The sequence below is a fragment of the Varanus komodoensis genome, unplaced genomic scaffold (assembly GCF_004798865.1).
Source record: "Varanus komodoensis strain SLA01 unplaced genomic scaffold, ASM479886v1 scaffold51, whole genome shotgun sequence".
NCBI lineage: Eukaryota > Metazoa > Chordata > Lepidosauria > Squamata > Varanidae > Varanus > Varanus komodoensis.
The window spans coordinates 2,785,413-2,808,324 of record NW_025336100.1 but is presented as its reverse complement, the minus strand read 5'-3'; the positions used below and the strand labels follow the sequence as shown (position 1 = coordinate 2,808,324).

The 22,912-nt window shown below is 47.2% G+C and overlaps 1 protein-coding gene across 3 annotated transcripts in view; it reads right to left on the bottom strand.

The window, feature by feature from the left end:
* Nucleotides 1–22,912, bottom strand: part of UBA6 (ubiquitin like modifier activating enzyme 6) — a 125,237-nt gene that overhangs the window by 65,674 nt on the left and 36,651 nt on the right. For all 3 annotated transcript variants that reach the window (XM_044447392.1, XM_044447394.1, XM_044447393.1), the window contains exons 12-14: nucleotides 10,048–10,124; nucleotides 6,663–6,729; nucleotides 5,784–5,927 (exon numbers count right to left, since the gene is read on the bottom strand). In XM_044447392.1, the coding sequence (XP_044303327.1) occupies nucleotides 5,784–5,927; nucleotides 6,663–6,729; nucleotides 10,048–10,124 (288 nt within the window). The remainder of the gene's footprint in view (nucleotides 1–5,783; nucleotides 5,928–6,662; nucleotides 6,730–10,047; nucleotides 10,125–22,912) is intronic.

Genomic DNA, 22,912 nt, shown 5'->3' with positions numbered 1-22,912 from the left:
GAGACAAAGTCCTCCATCCTTCTTTGGTACAGTGAAGTATCTTGAGTAGAAACTGTGCTTTCTCCCTGAGCAGTCTACCTTCCAGGCTGCCCCTTTGTGTAGCAGTGTTTCAGTTTCTTCTTGTAGAACCAAAGAGGGCGATGTTTAATGGACCGCTCTGAGAGGAGGTGGAGTTTCAAACTTGATCTTATATCCATGTTCTATAATGGATAGAACCCACCAGTCAGATGTGATAGATTCTTATATGGAGAGATGATATTTTAGTTGATCCCCAAATGGAAAAGGTGGAGTTATTGGAGGACTGATCTGTGCTGCCCATCAACATTGACACTTGTCGGTATTGAACCTTTTCTTCCTAGGCTAGTACTGAGGCATATTGGTACAGCGGGATCAAACTGGTCTTTGGCCAAACAACAGATGCCCAGTAAGGTCTCTCTGTTGTGTAGATTGGAAGGGGCAATATTGCAACTGTCAATTCCATGGCCTCCCGTATGATTTTGTTGTCTGGTAGGTCTCCATCCCATATGTCTAGCTGTTAGTCGCACCTTGTGGATGGTATCTAACTTCTTGTCGATCTTGGAGTAGAAGAGGCCAGCTCCATCAAAGGGCATGTTTTCCACTCTCTGCCTTATCTCCTGCAGTAGGGTTGCTCACATGTAGCCAGGTGTGACATCTGAGAGCCACTGCACCAACAAGCGCCCTGAAATCACAGTCAACATTATATCTCACCATTGCCAGTTGTTGCTTGGACTTCTCCAATGAAGACCCCTCACCAAATCCCTTTGTTGGTCTGGTAGAAATGTAGCAAGAGATTCCATCTTCTCCCAAAGGAAGTATTGGTAGTGAGCCATGGTAACCTTGTAATTTGAAATTCATAGTCTGAATCTCATTGCTGAGGCATCATGTCAATTTTCCACTCTTCTTGATCAGCTGGTGCAGTGTGCTCTCGATTCTGATGGTCCTGAGCAGGTTCAATGACCCCCAAATTTGGGCACAGATGTCTTAAGAGAATGACCTGTTCCTTGACCTTATATATGGATTTGAGGCACTGAGATGTTGGATGCAATGGTCTGGTAATTCCCACAGTTCCATCATTGCTTGCCAGTCTGTGGGGCCACTGGGACGGCATCCTCCATCCTAATAACATCATAAATGTTATCCTGTTCCAGGTCACTGAGTTGTTGGATGTTATTTCCCAGTGATGTTGCCATACAGACCACTTGCTTTGAAAAATGGCCCATGCCTGGACCTTGTGTCTACACCATGAGGTCAGGTGAAGTGGCCGCCTGTTCAGCAGCCTCAGAATCCATGTCCGACATGAAGATCATGTTCAAGGAAGAAAAATGTGTCACTGATCTTTCTTCCACTGGACAGGCAGCAGTAGCAGTCTCATCCCAGGATGCCATTGTCTCTGACGGAGCAGGCAATAGATATGGAGGTCCATAAGGTGGGAAGTAATCCCATGCAAATTCAGGTCAAGTCTTGAAATGGAGTGGGCATCCAATACTGGTTCCTTCCATACCAAGGAATCTCTGATTCAGATGCATGGATGGATTTGTGCGTTGAACTCAAAGAAGTTTCAATAGAAGGTGGTCCATACAGTGTAGGCATGGCAGGACATTGGACTTGATTCTGAGGGTCCTGAATCATCCACACCGACAATTCAGAAGGTATCGGAGACTGTGCAGGAGACTCCCAAATTTCTCCCTCTGAGATGGACATTGGCAGTGTTGGTTCTGGGTGATGCAAGCCAGAAGTACTAGACCGGGAACAAGGAGATAGCCTCACTGCACAATGTGGAGACAGTCCTGGAGTTGTTTGTACCGATGAGGCATAAACTGGAGGTTTTCTCGGCACCAACAGACTTGGTTCCATTTCAATCCAGTTTGGAACCTCTGTGTGACCAAACAGGAGCGCCGTTTACATTTCTTTTCTGGCTTCTCCTTCCTGGGATGTTTTTTCTTTTCAGTTTCTTTGGTTTTGAGATGTTTCAGTTTCTCCTTTCATTTTTTGGGAGATTGAGACCAGCCAGGACACTCTTTGGCAGTCCTGGACCTCTTAGCCGTTGGTTGATTAGCCAACTCTGAGCACTCAGAAGCCCCTTTTTCAGCTGTAGGAGGATCAGCAGATTTGTCAGAGGTAGCCTCCTTCATAGCAGTAAGAGCTCTGTCCCAGAGTTCCTTCTTCAGTCTGCTTTCATTATTTTTGCACACTGGACACACTTGTGCATGCAAAACCAATCTCCAAGACACAGGAGGCAGAGTAAATGCATGTCTATAGATGGCATTTTGCTCCTCACTGTGTATACTTTCTCTCTCTCTCTTTATATATATATATATATTTAATTTAAACAAACAGAAATATAAAAAACAAACAAAAACCATCATATAAAGGCAAAACACTGTGCCATCGAGAAAGAAAAGAATTACAGAAGATGAAGAAGACGACGAAGACGACAACAATGACAATAGTTGCTTGGGGGGTTGTGAGGGAAATAGAAGTGGTTGTGGGGAATTAGAGGGAATAAGGAGGGTACAGAAGGATATAAGCTGAATAGAGAAAGGGTTTTATAAAAGATTTACAAAAGATTTTAAGAAAAGCAAGATCTTTGTGAGGGAAATCAAAAGTAGTCTAAGAGAACCTGAGGCCCAGTGAACGGCGGTCAAACACAAACTGGCGATAGGGCAGGTACTTTGCCTATTTATATGAAGGGAAGGAGTGCGGAGTTCCCACCAAAACATTAATAAACTGAGAGAATTTTCCTGAATGCAGGCACTGTGCAGGAGCAGTGGCCATAAGTGTGATGCACAGAGACCATGACAAGAATGAATGGTCTCATGGGTGTGACTGCTCTCAGGACTGACCCGGGTCCCTGGTGTTTATAGTAGGTGGGGGCTCCCTCCTGAGTTTCAACTGTCCTTTAGCTCTCGGCGCTTTCAGGATTGACCAGACCCTCGGCATCAATCGTAGACAGGGGCTCTCGTGGCATCTGCACTTCCACTTGATGGCAGCAGCCTTTCCCCCACAAGCTTGAGTGCTTTCCTGGTCAGGCACTTGGAATCTGCAGCATTCAGGATTCTGGCCATCAGTTGAACAGCCCCATGTTTCCAAGCCTGCTTTGTGAAGGCCTGGCAATGGTGGTATGACTCAACGATGTGTCCCTCACCGAAACAGAGGCCCTTCGTGGTTGAAAGGCAGAGGGAGTGTCTGTCTAGGCAAGGGAAAGATTTACTCACACAGCAGACACACTTTCTAAAATTGTTGTAAGCCGCCCCGAGGCTTTGGCGAATGGGGCGGCATAAAAATGTTTCAATAAATAAAAAAATAAATAATAAAAATAAAGGGTGCCTTTGATGCCATTACAGTAGATGGGGAAGGCAGAGAGCAAAGAATGGTGAATGGACTGGTAGAAGGATGCAAAAGATGAGAGAGAAGCAGGTAGGAAAGTTTGTGGGGAGGTTAGATTTTACAAGTGAAGAGTGAAAACAAAGTTCATGGAGAGATGGTCACTGAGTAGGAGGCCAAGGAGTAGAAAGTGGTAGAGAGAAAGGAGTAATGAATGCTGAAAAAAAACCTTAAGTTGAAGAGAGAGGCAGTTCCTCATCTAGGCACAGAGACGGTTGAAAAGGAACTGAGGGAATGGAAGAGAGCCCTTCCCATGGATGTAGGGAACAGGAAGAAACTTCCCCACAACAGGCTCCATTCATGTGCAGGGCCTTTATGTGTCATGCCCAGGGACCATGAAGAAGTCATGGGGCACTGTCATGTCATGAGAATCTACCATGGGCAATTTAATGTGGCTTATATGCTCAGTTTCTTGGCATGTTATAGCAAGTAGGAAACCATATTTTGCAAGTTCTTGGGAAAAAATATGGGGAACATGAGTTCATGAGTTGCAAAAGCACCCTTTGGGCAGAATCCTCAGGATTTTGTAATGCTAATGTGCCCCTTATTTTTCCCAGTGTGGATTACCCAGTGGGGCACATGATGTTTACCCCACAAACCCAAGAGCATCCCCTCATTTCCTGCCCCTTTCCCATCATGATTTCCAGGGGTTTCTTTCGCAAGCACATCACCCAATGGCCCCCTCCATTTTGCCATTTACCCAAGTCAATAGCACCTCAGGGAGCAGCCAAACTGGGGAGAAGGATTCACACTGCCAGGACACTCAACACTTGACAGTTTGACTCCTTCCTGTTACTAGAAATCCTGTCCAGTTTTGAAGGTTCCCCTTGCTAATGGGGGCACTTTCAAAATCAGGGAATGGGGGCAAAAAGCAGGGGAGTGTGCTACAAAATTGAGAAAATAGACCTTTTTTGCAAAGCACAATACCCTGGGTTTTCCTTTGCAAGTACATGAAACCTTGAGACCTGGTACTGTCAAATCTTAAATCTTAATCTTGCTTGTTGTAAACCATCCTGAGACACCAGCAGAGGACCGGTCTATAACAGCTTTAAATAAATAAATGTCTGTCATTTGTTTGTTTGTTTTTGCAAGGAGACACAGAGGAACTACTTACTTGCAACCTTGGATAGAAACTGTACAGGATAACTGCCTGCTGAATTGTGCCAGCAATCACTCCCCTTGGGATAACTCAATTGATGGTTAGTACAAACTGGGCCAATTAGGGTCATTAAAAAACTGAGGATGCAAGAATGGAACTTTTTTTAATGGAATGACAACAGGCAGCTCTTCAAAGACACCACTGGGACTCCTTGAAGGGAACAGCTCATAGCTATCAAAAACGTGAATCACAAAAGTCACCCTGAGAGGCAGCTTTCAGAATATTTAAAATCAGGTTTTAAAATTGAAAAGACAAGCCACTTTGAGCCTGCCATAGTTTGCTGTAGCTGAGGAAACCCTGGTACTCCTGTGCTGTCCCATAGGACAGCTGAGGAAGGAGGAGCATGCAGGACGAGGGGAGGAGTTGTGTCCAGACCCCCCTCTCCATACCTCTGTCAGGTGGATCTAGGACCCCCAGGCAAAGGAAGCCACAGGGGCATTGTTGTGTTGTTTGAACCCACTGCACATGTCAGTAGAACATCAATGTACATTTACTAGAGGAAGGGTGGCAACACCTGGACCTTCACTGGCTATGCTGGCTAGTGCTTGGGCTGAAGTTGTGGACTGCAACAACTTGAAGGCCACAAGCTGCCCACCCCAATCTAAAGAAAGGCTTAAATCAAAACAGATTTGCCATATTGAGTTAGAGCAGTAATACAATTGTATTTCTATTACTATTGTTATTATTCCTGCCTATTCACAGTGACTGGAACTCAAGGCCACTTTCTACACCAATTCAGGTTAAATGTGTCATTTCTCAGACACATGAGCTCACTAAAATGTGGGTAAACTATACAAGGCTATATTTCAAACACTTCGCTGGCCACAGACAATCCTTCAAACTATGGTACAGAGAAGCATGAACATGTGTTGTGCTTGCATTCTTCCTATTCTCTTTCTCTTCTCCACTCACACAGAATTTAATTCACTGTTTCTTTTTTTGTCCAAATGGGATAACAAAAATTTGAATGGGTGTTCCAAACCATGAACACAGGCCTAGTTTAGAAGTCTGCCACTTTCTAGGCATAAAAGATGAACTGATGTTATGAATTAAGGTCTGTATGCAAGGAGGAGGCAAGAAGAGAAGGGAAGAAGAATGCATAAGCAAAAAATAATGTAAGCAAACCATGGCTTGAAGGATTATCTGAATGCAGCCAGTGCTCACACAGCAATGTAATCTCTAAATGCATGCAGCTTAATTGAAAACAAAGAAAACTGACCCACTGTTGCAGGGGAGAAAATTTTCCTGTTACTGCTTTCAAGACTTCTTGACTGGCAACACCCCCGAGTGCTGCTGTGAGAGGTGCTAAAGAGCCCTGAGCTGTCCTGGATATCCATTTCACAATATCTTCATTAACTTGAGGCTGTAATTTAAAACAAAGAACTCCTTTCAGATATTAATATACTTACATTATTCCAAGTAGGTTCAAAGTAATTTCTCACTATTTCTGCAAAAACAGGCCCTTGTGGAATTCTATGACAAGGTTTTGAGGTGGCTAAATGGAGGGGACTCAGTGGATGTGGTTTACCTGGATTTCAGCAAGGCCCTTGACAAAGCACCACATTCTGGTTCCTGACTCCAAGCAGAGCAGAGCACATCAGAGCAAGCTGCCCCAGCTGGTCTAGGGCCTCTGGAATACAAGCAGCCAAGCTTCCAGGGAGCAAGCAACCAGAGCGAGCGAATAGGGAAAGCCATCAGGAGTTTGGCGGAGGAGATCCAGCAGGAGGTCCCTAACATTTTCCCCCTGTCTTGCTTCTCTTCCTTATTTCACCTTAAATCCCTTGCTGCACATGGTAGCACAAGCAATGCACCAAGAAGACTCCACAGTGGAGCCCTGCAACAACTGCAAATGCTGCACAATGGTACCCCTATTACAGGAAAAAATGAGAGCACTGGAGTAGCGAGTGTTCACCCCCCAGACAATAAAAGAAAATGAAGAGTTCCTAGACAGAGCTGATGATTTCCCACTAATAGGTACCCTCTGTTTTCGGCCCATCAACCATGCCCTAAACCACCATACTGTGCATTGGTCTATCCCAAAACTCCTCAATTTCTCAACTAGTATCTCATGCGGCACTTTTAACATATAACTACTCACTTTGCCTTCCAAAGTTTTGCTTATGGATAGTGCTATCTTCAGCATCTCCTCAGCATCTTGAAAGCACCTAGAGTCCAAACAGAAAGATAATGAAATGGAAACCAGGCCTGGTACCAGCTTTTATTAGATGCTGGAAGAAAATAAGTCCATACACTGAATCAACAACACTACTTTTCTGGGGGATTCTTCACCTATGGACTAAAGCTATCAGTGACAATGGAGTCACTTTCCCATTCATTTTTATTCCACTGTTGCTTTTGTCTCAACATGCCTAGTGGCAATGAAGAAAGCTGGGTGGGTTCAGGCAACATAAATAAAATACCCTGAAGAGCGTGTAAAGTAGTATGCGTAATATAGGATTCCAAGTATCCCGGCTTTGCAACATGTAAGTCAAGGACTTTTAGTTGCACCAGAAGCCGCCAGCAGAGGCCTTTTCTGAGTTACCATGTGTGCAGCTAAATCACAAGCACTTGAGTGATCGTTTGCAGAAGGCATGAGGCAAACAAACTGGTTTTAAGAAACCATTTTTGAATTGAAGTATGTTTAGATTTATACACTCAGCACACTGAACAGGTTCACAGAACATGATAAGCCAGTGTGATTTATATATTTATAAATCACCCCTACTAGCCATGGTTTGTTGTAGGGTTCATTAAGACCATCGTGGCTTGACATGTCATCTGAACCCAGACATTAATTTCAGGGCAATCCACTATGAAGCTGCATGTAAGAAGTGAAAAACTGTAGCTGTTCCTGCATTTGCAAGGAAACTTGTTTCCCAAGCTCAGTCTGCCACCCCTCCAACCCAAAGTTTCTGGTGACAAACAGCATGCTAAGAGCTGCACACATACACACAAAGGGATTTACACGTTTTCTGCACCCCACAACACACAAATACTTCCACACACCTTAGTATAGAGGGATGGGAAAGTTTAAATCTCCAGTCCTTGCCTTCTGAAAGCTTCTCCCAGTCTCAGCAATCTCAACAGAGATTGCAGTTTCTCTGCCATTAGTATACTAGCTCTAGGGGAACATCAGTCCTGTAAGCAAGGTCACTAGAGCTTGGGAAAGGCTCACCTGTCCCACCCCTATCAATTTCCAGCAAGACTGCAGTTCCATCAATGTTAACAGACCTTGGGGAGAAATACTGATTGTTCTCATCATGCTTTGAGGATAAAAATGGGAAAGCCATATAAAAATGAATTGATAATGACTATGAGGCTTGATGCAGTCAACAGAGAATTAGCATTCAACAGGCATTAAAGGTAACCAGTAAAAACCAGTAACGACGGTGCCAGGCGGACCTCTTTGGGGAGTGAATTCCACAGGTTGGGCGCCACCGCAGAGAAAGCCCTCCTCCGGGTACTTACTCTCCTAATTTCTTTCATGGAGGGTTCCCGGAGAAGGGACTCACCCGCAGATCTCAAAGGGCGGTCGGGCATATACGGACGTAAGCGCTCGTTCAGGTAGCCAGGACCCAAGCCGTTTAGGGCTTTGTAGGTCATAATCAACACCTTGAATTGGGCCCGGGCTTCAATGGGAAGCCAGTGAAGCTGATGGAGGACTGGAGTCATGTGAGCATAACGCCCCGTCCCCGTCAGCAACCTGGCAGCTCTATTTTGCACCAATTGAAGTGTTCGGACCGTCTTCAGGGGAAGCCCCACGTAAAGCGCGTTACAGAAGTCTAGGCGGGAAGTCACCAGCGCGTGTGTCACCGTCGCCAGGCAGTCATACTCCAGGTAGGGGCGCAGCTGATTAATCAGCCGAAGCTGAAGGAAGGCGTTCCTCGCTACCGCTGTCACCTGAGCTTCCAAAGAAAGCTCCGGGTCGAGGAGTACTCCTAAGCTGCAGACCTTATCCCTAAGAGGGAGTGTTGCACCATTCAGGACCAGGTCAAATCCACCCTCTCCGAAACCCGATCCGCCAACCAACAGGACCTCCGTCTTGTCTGGGTTGAGTTTCAGTTTATTGGCCCTCATCCATTCCCTTACCTCGGCCAAGCACCGGTTCAGCACAGCCACTGCCTCACCTGGATTAGTGGAGAACGAGAGGTAAAGCTGGGTATCATCAGCGTATTGATGATTCCGCAGCCCACACCTCCTGATGACCTCTCCCAGCGGTTTCATATAGATGTTAAATAGCAGAGGGGATAGAATGGAGCCCTGTGGTACCCCATGGCATAGCTGCCATGACGTAGAGACATGGTCCCCCAGCACTACCTTCTGGAATCGACCGTCGAGATAGGAGCGGAACCACTGCAAAGCAGTGCCTCCAACCCCCAATCCCGCAAGTCTATCCAGAAGGATACCATGGTCGATGGTATCGAAAGCCGCCGAGAGGTCCAGAAGAACCAACAGGGATGTACTCCCCCTGTCCTTCTCCCTGCACAGGTCGTCGTACAGGGCGACCAAGGCAGATTCAGTACTGTACCCGGGTCTGAAGCCGGACTGAAAAGGATCCAGATAATCAGTTTCATCCAAGAGTGCTTGGAGTTGTCCCGCCACCACTCGCTCCAACACCTTGCCCAGAAACGGGATGTTGGCCACAGGTCTATAGTTAGTGGCCATCTCTGGATCCAGTGATGCTTTCTTCAGGACCGGTCGTATTACCGCCTCCTTTAAAGGGGCAGGCACTCGACCCTCCCTCAGAGAAGTGTTAACCACTTCCAAAATCCAGGTCCCAATCCCGTGCGGCATAGAAATGTTATAATAATAATAATAATAATAATAATAATAATAATAAAGGACTTCTTCAACTTCTTTTGTCCAGAGAATGAAGGCAGAAGGGATATGACAAACTTTCCCCATATAAGATCTGAAGTTAATGCTTGTGATGAAAGATAAAACTAGTTAAAGAAGTAACTATCTTATTGAAAAATGCAGTGTGCTTGTTCCACCCCCAGCACTCTAAACTAGGCTAATTTCTGGGCAGATATCACAGTATCTAATGCAGAATCTTATGACTAAGGACTTTCAGAAAGGGAGTATTATCCATGTGTGTCATTGTATTCCATGCCCAAGCAACCAAGAACTGAAATAGTTATATGGAATAGGCTTATCTAACTAACATTAATATATGATGATAATGATAATGATAATAAAGGAGGAGGAGGGGAAGGATTAGAGACTCCATCCATGACTGTCCTAAGCTGCTGACATCCAAAAAGGAAAGCATCAATACTGCACAAAACCAAGGTGGCTTAAATCAGCTGACATCATTGGGATTTTAACCAATTGAAGGGTGAGCTGGATTGTAGACCAACTGAATTAATTAAATGACCCAATGAGCACAATAACTACTGATACCAATCTCTTTCTCTCTAGCAATGTTTAAATTACATTCATAAACTGTAACATTTATGCAGCTTTTGATACAGATTCATTACCCAATGTTTGGCATACGAATAAAATCTTCCTGAAACTGATTCAAGGCAAGCATAGCAATATGGATCTGCAGGGGTGCCTATAAAGAGGAAAACAGTAAATGATCAATGAGATATCAAGCAATCAGATAGCATAGAAGTCTGTCTATATTCCGAGGGATGATCAAGTTAAACCTACTGCTGCAAGAACAAGACTCCTGTGGCACTTTAAAGTACCAGATTTATTATGGCAACCACTTTCATGGCCTATACCCTATGTTATTGGATGTACAACATAGTTTTCTTTGGTGTTCACATATCTGACAAAAAGGGCTTCAGATATTGAGCACAGTGTCTAAATAGATTTGGATTGAGAAAGATGTTCCAACAGTTATTGCTATCCCAAGCCGTGAAATGCTTTATAAATTAAAATCAGCCCCTTATCTTGGGCTCAGAAGCATACAGGCAACCAGTGCAAGCAAACCATATTGTATTTATGTTCCAGGCTTCTGGTCCAAATCATTAATCTGGCTGCTGCATTTTGCACAAGCCAAAGCTCTTGAACTGCTTTCAAGAACAGTTTCACACAGATTACAGTAATCTAACCTAGAGATTACCACAGCACAGAAAGGCAGGTTGCTTACCTGCAGCTGTCATTCTTCAAGTGGTCATCTGTACATTCACACATGTGGACATTGCCGTGCAGTATAAGGCCTGGATCAGACAGAAACTGCCAAAACTAAATGTCATGGAGTGGCCAGGAGCCTCTGCTTCTGATGCCCTGGATAAGAAGGAAGGGCTCCCGTCCACTTCTTCAGGTGTCTTGAAAAGGCAGGTTGCTCACCTGTAACTGTTGTTCTTCGAGCAGCCATCTGTGCATTCACACATATGGGTGCTGTGCCTGCGCAGTGCCTGTAGCTGGAAAGATTTAAAAGCTTAACGGTTTTGGTGGGAACTCCACACCCCTCCCCTGCTACAGTATAAGAAGGCGGAGTGCCTGCCATTTCATCAGTCTACTGAAGACCAACCATTCACCCCCAAGCGGGAGTGTTAAGTATTACAGAGCACCTGCTCAACACTAAGCAGACATATACATAGAAATATATATGAAGAGAACCCGTCTGCGGATCCGCCGTCAAGGGAAACACAGTACCATAGAAACCCAGTCACCGACACTGAGTGGGGCCAGCGGGTGGGTTGTGGGAATGCACAATGGCCACTCGAAGAACGAAAGTTACAGGTGAGCAACCTGCCTTTCTTTGTCGTGGACTCTGTGCATCACACATATGGGTGATTAAGCAAGCTTACCAGACCCGGAGGCGGGGCGGTGTCATCATTGGAGAACAGAAGAAAGGACTGCCTGACCAAAGCAGCAATCCTGTCTGGCATGCACATCCAGGTGGTCTGGCATGCACATCCAGGTGGTGATGTCTGGCAAAAGTGCAAGGAGTAGTCCAAGTGGCAGCCTTGCATATGTCCTAGATCAGAATGCCAGCAGAAAAGGCAGAAGAAGCTGCAACAGCCCTTGTGAAATGTCCTCTGGGCATGACAGGTAAGTCCAACTTAGCAAGTTGATATGCCAGCTCGATGGTCTGTACAATCCATTTGGAAAGCCTTTGGGATCCAATAGGAGATCCCTTGTCATATTCTGAATACTTGATGAAAAGTCGGCTAGTTTTGTGAAAGGGTTCTGTGCTAGATCTGTAGAAAGCGAGGCAGCAACGAATGTCAAGAGAGTATAGTGATCGCTCTATAGGCATAGATGGAGTAGGGAAGAAGGCTGCTAAAATAATGTCTTGATTGACAATGGAAAGGTGACACAACTTTTGGTAAGAATGCTGAGTTGGTATGCACAACAATCTTCTCCTTGTGGAAACTGAGATGAGGAGGGTATATACAGAGCACACAGAGCTCACTGGCCCTTCTAGCCGATGTGATAGCAACAAGAAAGGCAGTCTTCCAGGACAAGAGGCGTAAGTCGGTAGTTGCCAAGGGCTTTATAGGAGACCTGGTGAGCGCCTGTAGAACAACAGAGAGGCTCCAATTTGGAATAATTGGTCTAATCGGTGGCTGAAGATTCTGTAGTCTTCAAAGGAATCGACGAATGAGGACATTAGAAAATATCGATGAGCCTGCCACCTGGCCACGGTAATGAGAAATTGCTGCAATGTAAACTTTGATGGATAAGGGTTTCAGTCCAGTCTGGTGTAATGACAGGAGAAATTGAAGAATATGTTCAATGGAGGCTGAGTGAGCAACAAAGTTATTGGATTCAGCAAAAGACGTGAAACGCCTCTATTTAGCCACATAAGAGCAGCAGGTCATAGGTCTTAGCGCAGACTGGAGAATGAATTGAATATCAGGATGCAGAGCACTCAGATCTGATGTAGTGTTTGTCGGTATCGAGGAAGAACGAGCAGTAGTGTCCAGACACCACCAGGTTGGTGTCGGGACCATGGGAGCCATCGGTACCGAAGAAGCACCGTGACTCATCAAATGAGCCAGGCTGTTAAATTGAGTGAAGGAAGATCCAGGTAACATACACCTCCGTTCTGCTGAGTTATTAGATGAGGTATCAGAGGCAGTCGCTGAAAGGTGTTGCCGGACAGACGGAGAATGGTAGGAAACCATGGTTGGTGGGGCCACCAGGGAATGACAAGAATTCCCTGAGCCTCGTCGAAGGTGATCTTGGTGAGAGTTCTCGTAATAAGTGGTATCAGAGGGAATGCATAAAAGAACGTGTTCATTCACGAGATCATTAGAATGTCCCCTCTCGAACCCGGGCCGATACCTGCTCGGAAGCAGTATGCCTTGCATACCATGTTCGCATGAGTGGCAAACAGATCTATGTCTGGAGGGCCCCAAGTCTGAAAGAGGTGATGGCAGATTTGACGATCTAATTCCCATTCGTGGGTCGTCGAAATCTGTCTGCTGAATGCGTCCGCCTCCTCATTGTTGGTACCGGCTAGGTGAACAGCGAGGAGGGTAATTTTCCTCGGAATTCACCAGTCCCACAGTTCCATAGCCAGGTGAGCCAGGGAGGCAGACTTCTTTCTGCCCTATTTGTTTATATAGAATACAGTTACAATGTTGTCGGAGACAACTTGAACAATTTGTCCCCGAAAAGTGCCCTCAAACGAATGAAGGGCTTTGAAGACTGCCAGTAGCTCTAGGTAATTGATGTGCTTGGTGGTCTCGTGATAGTCCCAGGTGCCTTGAGTACGGAGGCCAGCACACAGGGCTCCCCACCCGGTGAGGGAGGCATCGGTGAACAAAGTCAGTGTTGGGTGAGGCGGGCGGAACGGAATGCCAACAGACAGATTGTTCTGTATAGTCCACCATGATAAGGTCTGGAGAATGGAAGTTGGGAGGTGGAGGAGCCAGCAAGGCGAGTTTCATTGAGGCTTGAAGAGGCCATTGAACCACAGTTGGAGGGGCCTCATCCGTAGTTTGGCATGCGGGACCACAGAGACCGTGGAGGCCATGTGTCCGAGGAGCTTTTGCACCGATAGTACTGGAACAGTTCTGTCCATGTGGATTTGCCGAATGGATGCACGAAGGTTGTCTTGTTGTCCCTGAGGAAGGAAGGCTTTCGCTATTGTAGAGTCGAGACAGGCGCCGATGAAATCGATGATCTGTGAAGGAACAAGGCATGATTTTTTTGTGGTTAATACACAGTCCCAAATCATCTAAGAGGGTACAAGTAGTCCAAATCGACGATCGAAGGCCTTCTCTAGATGAGGAGACAATCAACCAGTCGTCCAGGTAAGGGTACACTTGAATTCCCTGGAGCCGGAGATGAGCACACACCGGGGCCATGCATTTAGTAAAGACCCAAGGAGCTGTAGCCAGTCCAAACGGTAAAACGTTATATTCAAACAGGTCATAACCGACCGTAAATCGAAGAAGACACCTGTGAGATGGATGGATGCTGATATGAAAATAAGCATTCTTTAATTCCAGAGAAGCAAACCAATCCTCTCTCCTGAGCAACGGAAGAATGTTTTGAAGGGTGGTCATCCGAAACTTTTTAGTTTTGATGAATTTGTTGACACCATGTAAGTCCAATATCGGACGAAGACCACCGTCATGTTTAGGAACCATGAAATATCTCGAGTAGAAACCATGTAACCCCTCGGAGCGTGTAAGTTGTAGGATTGCTCCCTTACGAAGAAGCTGTTGAACTTTGTCTTTGAGAACCAATGACTGAGGTGTAAATTGGATCAGTCCCGATGGGGGTACGGTATCGAAATCAATTCTGTAACCATACTCCACGATGGATAAAACCCACTGATCAGATGTGATGGACTCCCAAATGGGGAGTCAACTTTGCAGTCGATCCCCAAAAGGAAGAGGGGAGGGTGGGTTCAGGAGATGAGAAGAGGCTCGCTCAGCCCGTCAGCACTGGCGTTTATCTGAATCCAGTCGGCGGCAGCTCTGTTGAAAATGCTGTGGTGGTTGCTTTCAGCGCTGCTAACAAGGCTGAAACTGCTGCCGGCCAGAGAATTGTGTATAGGGTTGATACTGGTACAATGGACGGGACCATGACCACTTACGTCGAGACTGGTTGGGGACTTCCATCCGACGAGCTGTCACATGCGATTCATGAATCGTCTTCATCTTGTGGTCTGTCCGAGCATTGAACAGCCTCGAGCCGTTGAAGGGCATGTTCTTGATGCGGCGCTTCGTTTCATCCAGAAAGTTGCAGTTCCAGAGCCAGGAATGGCGACAGAGGGCTACAGCACCAACAAGGGCCCTCGAGTTGCAATCGACATCATGTCTTGCCATGGAGAGTTGTTGGACTGCCACCTGCATTACCTCTTTAGTGAAAATCAGGGCCAGGTCTCTTTGCTGTTTCAGAAGCAATGCTGTGATATTTTCCAGCTTTTGCATAAGAAAATACTGGTAGAGGGCCAGCGTCGCCTCATAATTGAAAATCCGGAGGCTGAGACCTGTGGCGGCGTAAATACGATGAGCCACCATGTTGATCATCCGTCCTAATTTATCGCAAGGAGTGGTGTGTTCCCTCGACTTGCGGCCTTGAGACGACTCCACGACGATTGAGTTCAGTCTCAGGTGACACAGGAGGAATGGAATAGCCTGTTCACAAACTCGATACATGGATTCGTAACGTCGTGAAGTCGGCTGCAGCTGATTGGGGAAGTTCCAAGGTTCCATCATCGCCTGACGAAGCGTGGTGATAAGCAGCAAAATGATGGTTGCAGATTGTTCGCTTTTGATGATGTAAAACTTATCAGTACTGGGATTGAAGCGGTGCCGTGTTTCAATCTCCAGTGACCTCATCAATCTCACCATCAATTCCCCAAATGTCGAGTACAACTCCTCCGGTGAGCTGGGGCCTTGAGTGGTGATCACCGTGTCCAGTGAAGTGGACACTACTTCCAAGTCCTCTGACTCAGAGTCATAATGGAGCAGAGGACTGGAGGAGGAGTCGGCCGGCGAAGAAGGGTGCCTGGACTGAGCTGCGCCGGATGTTGATGGAATGTCCCTCAGGACCGGAGAATGGGCGGTCACATACCGAAGGGTACTACCCATATGGTGCATAGTCGTCCCATGGTTCACTGTGGGCCCATCCATGGGGCACTTGCACTCATTCTCCAGAGGGATGGATAGAGGCATGCTGTTGGTATCGCACCTGCTGAGGCGGGGCCCTTGGGAAAGCCTCAGGTGACGGCTGTGGTGTGGGCACATCTGAGGAAAGGAGCCATCTGAGGAGAGTCCTGGATCTCTCCATCAGAGATGGATCCCAACATGGCTGCCTAGTCCCATAAGAGTTTGCGCAAGCAGTTCTCTCAATTTTTCCTCACCTGCTTTGTAAAGGCCTGGCAATGGCCGCATTAATCGGTCCTGTGTCCATCTCCAAGACAAAGGAGACACAGGTTGTACGGATCAGTAGAAGACATCTTAGATCCACACTGAGAGCACTTGCGGAAAGCCGCACACTGAGCCATCGAGAATGAAAAAGAGAAGATAGTGAAGCTTAGAATGTAAAAGAGAAAAACTTTTGGGGGGGGGGGGTAACAGGGAGGGTAATAACTTGGAATCTTAACAAGCAGCTAAGAGAAACAGCGGTTTAGGGAGAACAAGATACACGATATAGCTACGAACTGAGAGACGAAAGGCTCGAGGCACAGCAGACAGCGGTCGCAAGACTGAGGAAATGGTGGGCACTCTGCCTTCTTATACTGTGGGGGGGAGGGGTGCAGAGTTCCCGTCAAAACCGTTAAGCTTTAAATCTTCCTGGCTACAGGCACTGCACAGGCGCAGCACCCATATGTGTGATGCACAGAGGCCACAACGAAGAATCACAATACCTCCAGGCAACCAAAGGGTATCAGGTTCATCCCCTCCACATCCTTGAATGACCCCATGTGGCAAGAAGGGGGTGTGGCAGTCTGACAACAGCCAGTGGGGCAGAGGGCAAGTTGTATGATTGCACAGATGACTACTCAAAGAACAACAGTTATGGATAAGCAACCTGCCTTCTTCGTGATCTCTGTGCATCACACATGTGGATGACTAGCAAGCTTACCCTTCATGGATGGAGAAGCTGTTGTCACTACAGGAGAGCTAACAGGACTGCCCTGCTGAAGGTGCAGTCCTGTCTTGCACATACGTCAACATTGTAGTGCTGGCCAAAGGTCGATGGTGTGGACCTTTGGCAGCACTGCAGACATCGTTGAGAGGGATTCCATCCAGGGAAGCAGAAGATGTAGCCTGTACTTGCATGGAGTGTGTGCGAGGGTGTGTGGAAAGGTCAAGCCCCACTATCTCATAGGCTAGGATGGCGGTACTGGATATCCACTTCGAAAGTCTCTGGGGCAAGACAGTGTCCCCCTTAGTCTGGCTGTTGTAGCAGATGAAAAGACAGTTTCTGCAGCAGAGCTGTTCTGTACATGACATGTAGAAGGCAAGGGCTCTGTGGACATCCAGGCAGTGGAGCAATGCCTCTAAAGGAATGAATGGGCTCAGGAAGAAGGCTGGAAGAATATCTTGGTACATATGGAAGAGACTTTGGGCTGGAACTGTGGGTCTGTGTGGAAAGTGTAGGTATGGGGCATCCACCATAAGAGTGGCCAGTTCGCTTGTGTAGCAAACTGAAGTGACCACAACAAGGAATGCTATCTTCCAGGACAGGAGGCGGAGTTTGGTCATCACCATGGGCTCGAGTGGTCATCTGGTGAGGGAGTGTAGGATGACAGAGAGTCTCCATGAAGGTGTAGAGGGGCATACTGGTGGAGTGATATTTTGGAGGCCACAGAGGAATCTGCATGTTAAAGGGTGTGTGAACAGAGAGAACCCCTGGATGGTGGGGTGTAAATCTGAGATCACAGCCAGGTGAACTTTGATGGAGGACAGACAGTCCTGAGCTGAAGTATGTCTGGAGGTAAAAGAGGATTATGGTCAATGGGAGGGGTCTCGGCCTCCCACCCTGGGCTGGCAAGTGAAGGCAGTCCATTTGGCCAAGTAGGACTTGCATGTGGAGGGCTTTAGGGCAGCCTGTGAAATGGAGGTGATGGCTGATGGAAGAGCTGAGTGGGGGTTTATTGCCAGCTAATCCTCCAGGTAGTCAGATCCAGGGTCCTGATGCCTGGATGGACCACCTGGCCCTCCATTTGAGAGAGCAGGTTGTGGTTCTGTGGTAGGTGAAGGAACATCCAGTTGGATAGGTGGGGGAGGAGCAGGAGCCATGGCTGTCATAGCCACCAGGGGGTGATGAGGAGACAATCCATGTGGTTCCTCTGGATTTTGGTGGTCACCTTGGTGAGCAGAGAAAAGGGGAAGGTGTAGAAAAGGGTCCTGAGGAGTAATACTGACAGCATGGTGGCCATGAAACCCAGGAGTCTCTGTATGGTGTGGGCAGTGGAGCAGGCTGCAATCCTGATGGCCATGGCGAGGGAGGTGAAAGTCTTGACCCATGACTGTGGGAGGAATGCCTGTGCAGGTAGGGAGTCCAGGTGAGCCCCTAAGAAGAAGATGGACTGGGTAGGGGAGAGAACAGACTTAATGCAGAAGCCCAGGATCTGCAGGAGAGAGCAGGTGATGTACACTGCCTGTGCTAGATCCATTCTGGATGGGGCTGTGAGAGCCAGTCATCCAGCTATGGAAAAACCTGAACACCCTGAAGCCAGAGGGAGGTGCAGGCCACAGCCATGTACTTGGTGAAGACGTGTAGCACAGTGTCTAGGCCAAGGGGCCTAGAGAACTGAAAAATTTCCTGCCCTATTCAGAGTCTGAGGAAATGCCTGTAGACATGGTTAACAGGGATGTAGAAATAGGCATCTTTGAGGTCAATGATGGGAAACCAGTCACCCTGCCTGAGCAGGTGGAGGATACCTTGCAGAGTGGTCATCCAGAACCTCTTGGGGGCCTGGGGGGGGGGGCTGCCTGGACTCGACTCTTAGCCTGTAATCATGACACTTGGGGGTGGGGGGGTTGCCTGGTCTGGAAGTCCTCCCTCTTAGGGAGGGCAGGCACCTTGATCTTGAAAGAGCAATCAGGAAAGAAGGGACGGCAGCTGGCACCAAGAGGGACACCTTGACAGTTACATGGTTGAGGGTACTGGGAAAATCACGTATGATTGGTGGTGGTTCTGGCCTTGTGAAGGGAGTCCATGCTCTCATCCATTCTGGCACTGAAGAGTCCCTCCCTGTCAAATGGCATATCTTCAGTGTGGGAGCCAGTCTCCTGAGGGAGGTCCATGGAGTGGAGCCAGGCATGGCAACAGATAGCGATGGCCCCTAGTAGCACATTCCCATCACAGTCCACAAGGTCCTGTGCAGGATGGGTCTGGAGCTGGTAAGCTTGGTGGGCTGCTGATAGAGGTGCCTAGAATACGCATGGTTTCTGGAGTGGTAAACCAGATCGACATCAGCATTGAGGTCTCCTGGAGTGGTAGACTGGGCTGGTGGCGGCATTGGGGTTGGCCTGGTGTCACTCTGCACGCACACCACCTGCATCACAGAGGAAGCCTTGTGGCGTCAGCGAAGTCTTGGGCTGGCGTTGAGGAAGGCCAGAGAGGTGTCTGCACACTCTTGGTGTTGGAAGGCATCAGGTGCACACACAAAGTGGTGCAAGTGATTGTGCTGGGTGGAGGGTGATGGCGACACTGTCCAGAGTCTGTTCGCAGATACGGCAAGACAGGGCCAATAAGGTTGCAGTAAAGGCTGGCAGTGGGTGCATGCACTAGCCTAATGGTGGTGCATGGCTACCTAGCTGCTAGTTGGCATGGCAGTGGATAGTGAGAGTGGGAGCTGGCATGGGCTCAGGAGCAGTGGGTTGTGCTGGCATTGACACTGGGAGCAGGGTGGCATTGATGAGGGTGCACATGGGCCTTTTTAAGGCCTGCGCCAACATGCTGAGGCCTCAACATGGGAGACCCCTTCACAGCAGGTGAAGATGTGGGGGCAGCCATGTGGTGTTTCTTCTTCTTGGAAATGACAGCAGTGGCCAGTGGCCTCTCTTCGTGCTCCCTTTTGCACAAGCATTTCCCAGCTCACATGGTCTTGGCCACCTGGAGGCCATCAGGACTCAGCCTCAGTTTTGCATCAGCCACATGGAGGATCTGCTGCCATAAAATGAATTTCAGTCACTCTGCCCACTATCAGCATGTCTGTTTTCTGAACACCTGGCAGTGTGGGCCAGTCTCCACTAAATGCCACTTGCCAAGGCAGAGGAGGCATAGGGAGTGGCCAGTGCTGGCTGGGAGGCATGCAATGCATGAAGTGCAGCTACAGAACACAGAGCCTGTGGCCATTGGAGACAAGAGGAGAGTGAGAAACATGGAGAAGAACAGGTGATAGGTGTCCCTCAGGCCAGCAGGGTGGCTGTGGGGAGTGAGCAAGCATGTAACAGGTGAAAAGGAAAAAAGGAATAGGGTTGTTTGGAGTTCACCTAGCAGTTCGAAAGCATGTAAATGCATGTAGATAAATAGGTACCACATTGATGGGAAGGTAACAGCGTTCTGTGAGCCTCGACACTTAGTCATGCTGGCCACATGACCACAGAAACTGCCTACAGATATACGTTGGCTCCCTTGGAGCACCTCCACCTAGAGTCGGACACAACAAGACTTAATGTCATGGGGAAACCTTTACCGATAGATAGATGGATGGATGGATGGATAGATAGATATAAATATATTGCAAGAAGAGAGAATTTCATTAAATATATATTTGGGTTTTTTTCAACAGGAGAAACAAGGAAGGAAGGGACACTGAAGGAAACAAAGGACAATAGGTAAGCGACAAAGTTCAAACCAATCAAGTGACGCAGCAAGGTGCGCAGTCAGAAAGAAACTGAGGAAGTGGGTGGAAGCCTCGCCTTCTTATCGAAGGCCATGCAAGAGGGGGGAACTCTTGCCCACTCCATGAGATTTAGCTTTGGAAGTTTCTCCCTGATCCAGGCCTTGTGCTGTGTGATAATGCCAACATGTGTGATATGCAGAGACCACAAAGAAGAAACTAGGCTATCCCTGTCCACATAGGGGCATAGCTGGATTACCAGTTGAAACTGGTAAAAGGCACTCCACGTCACTAAGGTCACCCAAGCCTCAAATGACAAAGATGAGTCAAGGAGGCCCCCAAGTTATGAAATTGTTCCTTCAACAGAAACTCTTCATCAGAACAGATTGAACACCCTCCATATCGCCAGAACAGCCACCCACCAACAACAACTCAGCCTTATTTGGACTGAGCTTCAGTTTTTTAGTTCAGTCCATTGACACAGGCAGCTATAAGTTTAGTACATCCACAACCCCACCTGATGAAAGTGAAAAAAGAGGAATAGAGCTGTGTAGCATCAGTGTACTGATGACAACTTACCCCAAAACTGCAGATGTCACAACTCAGGAATGTAGATATTAAATAGCATGGGGAACAAAACCAACCCTGGAGACCTTCATGCTACAGACCAAGCAGTATTCCCCAAGCACCACATTCTGGAACCGGCCATCCAAGCAGAAGCAGTACCACCCACTCCCAACTCATGCAGTTGATTTAGGAGGATACCATCATTGGTGCTTTCAAAAGTCACAAAGAGAACCAGGAGGATCATAGAATAGTCGAGTTGGAAGGGGCCATGAAGGCCATCAGGTCCAACCCCCTGCTGTTGCAGGACACAAAGTAACACCATCCCAATCAGATGGCTATCCAGTTACTTTTTGAATATCTCTAGTGTGGGAGAGCCTACCACATCTCTAGGCAACTGGTTTCACAGTCATATTGATATTGACCTTCCTCTTTGTGAAAGTCTTTGAGCTACTTTTAGAGGGATATCATGTCCCCCCTCAGTCTTCTCAAGGCTGAACATGCCCAGTTCTCTCTGTCTCTCATCATAGGGCAGTGTTTCCAAACCCTGGATCATTTTTGTTGCTCTCCTCTGGACCCTTTCTAATTTTCCTGCATCTTTCTTAAATCTTGGTGCCAGAACAGGACACAGTATTCCAGATGAGGTCTGACTAGTGAGGACTATAGAGGACCTGCTGCTTCTTGTGATTTGGAAGTAATATTTCTGTTAATGCATCCTAAAATAGCATTAATGTTTTGGTGGCTGCATCACATTGTTGGCTCATGTTTAGCCTATTGGCACTTTGTTTATCATTTTTCTGAGTTTGTTAAAGTTGGCTTTCTTCAAGTCCAGGATGCTTGTTGGGCTCCAGTTACCCTTTCTCTCCTTCATAATTGAGAATTCAAGTATCACATGCTCACTTTCCCCCAGAGTTCCCATGGCTGTTATTTTGTCCACCAGGCCATCCCTGTTAGTTAGTATTAAATCAAGGATAGCTGATCCTCTCGTACCTTCCTCTATTTTCTGCTGGAGAAAGTTGTTGGCAACACATGTCAGGAATCTCTTGGAGGGACCATGCTTGGCAGAATTTGTCTCCCAGCATATACTGGGGAAATAGAAGTCTCCCATGATGGCTATATCATTCTTCTTGGAAATCCTTGCAAGTTGCTTTTCGAAGGTTGCACCCTCTAAGTTTGTGCCATTGTTCCTCCTGCATGACCCTCCACTAAGTTCCCCATCTTGTATTTCTGTGCAGATAATGTGGCTCTTAGGTATAGTGAAACTACACCTCCCCTTTTGTCCTTTCGATTTTTCTTGAACAGGTTCTATACATCAGTTGTAGAGTTCCAGTCCTGTGAGTCATCCCACCAAATCTCCGTTACTCCTATAAGATTGTAATTGCCCTCATGTACTATGAGCTCAAGTTTGTGTTGTTTCCTTCCCATACTCTGGGCACTGGTATAGAGATATCCAAGTTCATTCTGGCTATGCCCTGATTTTCTTCCTAGGTGGTTTGGCAGACTGGTGCTGGGCCCTACTTGAGGTCTTTCTCTGTTGAAGTATATTATGTCTTTGCCAGGTGATGGTATGCCATGCTGCACATGTCCTTCCCTATAGCTTCTAGTTTAAAGCTTTCCTGATTAAGTTTTTCATGTAGTGGCCAAACATCTGCTTCCTGTTCTTGTGAGGTACAGCCCGTCATTTGCCAATTGCTTAGCTTGTGGTCCCAGAATCCAAATCTCTCTTTACAGCTCCACCATTGTAGTCAGTCATTCACTTGAAGAATTTTTCTTTCCCTAACAGTTCCTCTTCCATGTACTGGTAGGATTGAGTAAAAGACTATATGAGCCCCAGTGTTTTGGATTTTCCACCCTAGAGCTTCGAAGTCTGATTTTGAGTGAAGCTTCTCATGGCACTGTTGTTCATTCCCACATGGAAGAGAAGGAAGGGGTATTTGTCAGTGGATTCTAGGAGCTGTGTAAACTTGTTGGTTGTATCTTTAACCTTGGCACCAGGGAGGCAGCATACTTGGTGATTCTCTGGGTCACTGTGACATACATATTTTTCCATCTTGTGCAAC